This window comes from Pyxicephalus adspersus, chromosome 2 (assembly GCF_032062135.1).
Source record: "Pyxicephalus adspersus chromosome 2, UCB_Pads_2.0, whole genome shotgun sequence".
Taxonomy (NCBI): domain Eukaryota; kingdom Metazoa; phylum Chordata; class Amphibia; order Anura; family Pyxicephalidae; genus Pyxicephalus; species Pyxicephalus adspersus.
Window position 1 is genome coordinate 73,433,382 of NC_092859.1, and position 2,177 is coordinate 73,435,558.

The 2,177-nt window shown below is 36.8% G+C and overlaps 1 protein-coding gene across 1 annotated transcript in view; it reads left to right on the plus strand.

The window, feature by feature from the left end:
- Positions 1 to 2,177, plus strand: part of RGS14 (regulator of G protein signaling 14) — a gene marked incomplete in the record, with an annotated part of 59,219 nt that overhangs the window by 41,097 nt on the left and 15,945 nt on the right. The window contains 1 exon segment of the mRNA XM_072400996.1: positions 189 to 392. Coding sequence (XP_072257097.1) covers positions 189 to 392 — 204 coding nt within the window.

A 2,177-nucleotide genomic window follows, 5' to 3' on the forward strand; every position in this document is an offset into this window, starting at 1 on the left:
AGGGTAATAACAGCAGTTTACAATTCTGCCATTAGGCATATGAATAGGCCTATACTGAAATCACAAAGTCTATGTAACGTGATAAACATTACACCCCTGGCATCCCTTTAGATATACAGTATTCCAAGCAAATATTATTTTTTTTTTACCCCCATGTTTACTACTTTGGTTTATCCTTTTCTTTACAGAATGAAAATAGTCGCACTAACAGTTTGGAGCGTGAATCAGAGTGGAAGCATATCAAATATTGCTGTGTCTACCTCCCAGATGGAACAGCCTCCCTGACTGCTGTTAAACCTGGCCTAAATATACGGGAAATGCTGACTGGAGTCTGTGAGAAGCGAGGATACAGTCCTAATGATGTGAAAGTATACCTAGCAGGACATGATCAGGTATCCTAGCTTTGGAGTACACATCATAGAAAGATATGATACAGATTTACAGTACCCTTTTGTAGTGATCACAACTAATAAGGATGCTGTATGGATTTTTATTTATGTTATACACCAACCAAAACATTAAAACCACATATAATATTGTGCAAGTCACCCCTGTGTCACCAAAACAGCTTTCACCTGTCAAGGCATGGACTCCATGGGACGTCTCAAGCTGTCCTGTAGTAACAGTGACCAGAACAGCTGCAGCAGATCAGTTACATCACTCCTTGTCTACTTTCCATAGAGCATCCTGTCATCTCTTCCCCATCTAAACATTTCTTTTACATTTCTATTTCTTTATCGTTCTAGCTTTATACCATTGTAGATGCTTTTAGTGGTGGAAATGTGTCAGCATGAGCACACCGACTGCAACCTGTAAGCAGAAATCTGCACTGCTGTTTGTCTTTTGACATCTTTCACTAATAGCCATCATTAACATTTTAGCAATTGGTGGTATAGTAGTTTTTCTGTAGGATTAGAGCAGACTGGCTAGTTCCCTTTTTCTCCCATGTTCATCCATGACCCTTGGAAGCCTGTTACCATGTCCCTAGTTTACTGATTCATTGAGTTCACTTTCTTTGGACTACTTTTGGTAGTAGTAATCACTGCAAACTAAAGATTTTGTGAGCCACTTGTATAGACATAACAATCTGGCTCTAGTGAAAGTTGCTTAGATCCCAGAGCTTGCCCATTTTTCAAGTTTTCAACACATCTCACCGTTGGCAGATGCCATTGTAAGCAGATGTTATAAATTTCCCCTGTCATTTGTTTTAATGTTTAGGCTCCCTAATGTATACATGCATTTACATGCATTCACAACAAGTATAGTATTACTGCTGGAATGCACTATTATAGTATTACTTTTTTAAAGTGTGAACCCCTAAGCTATATCTTTAAACCCATTTGCCATTTGAACCAGATCTATTCCAAGTTTGCTGGATCACCAAGCTTCACTGCTGAAATTGTATCCTCTCTGGCTGGGAGAGCTTTAAAAAATCAGGCTCATTGAATCAATAAAGATCACAAACTGCTAACAATAACTAAAACTAACCCCTACAAACCCCCTAGTAAACTTGAGTCCGGAAAAAAGCATTAAATTATTCTCTTTTAGTGCTAACCACCACCAACCACTTACATAAGTCAATGATTTGGAGGTGCTTACATTTTATTATATTTACTAACATTATACACTAGTGTGTGGTTGCACACCTTTAGAAAAAAACTTCAGAATGTAAGCTCCCAGGGCTAACTAGGAGGGTCTATCTACTTTATAGCATGTATTGAGAAATTGATCAGATTTAATGTATATAGAAAGATCTGCTGGTTGAAGTGAAATACAAAGATATGCAATATATTAACTGACCAATAGGTGTCACTGTTAGCTTGTGTTTACCTGTAGGTATTGGCATAGTGCATCATAACACACACTTTTGTGAGTCTAATTGTATTTTTGTAGAACAGCACTATATTAAATATTAATATTGAGTAGGAAGAGCTGTTTAGTCATTACCATATACAATATCCAGGGGACAAATTGCTGTCAGTTATATTTATTGTGGGAAATTTAGACTTTAGGCTGCAAAGATCTGTATGACATAATCAGTTATCATGACACATCTGTATTATAACAGAATAGTAATATAAATACTGTGTAATATTATTAAATAGGTAAAATTTGTGCAAATCAAGTATAGCAAGCAGCCAACGCTGCGAGAATAAAACCCAATGTCTTGTCAATAG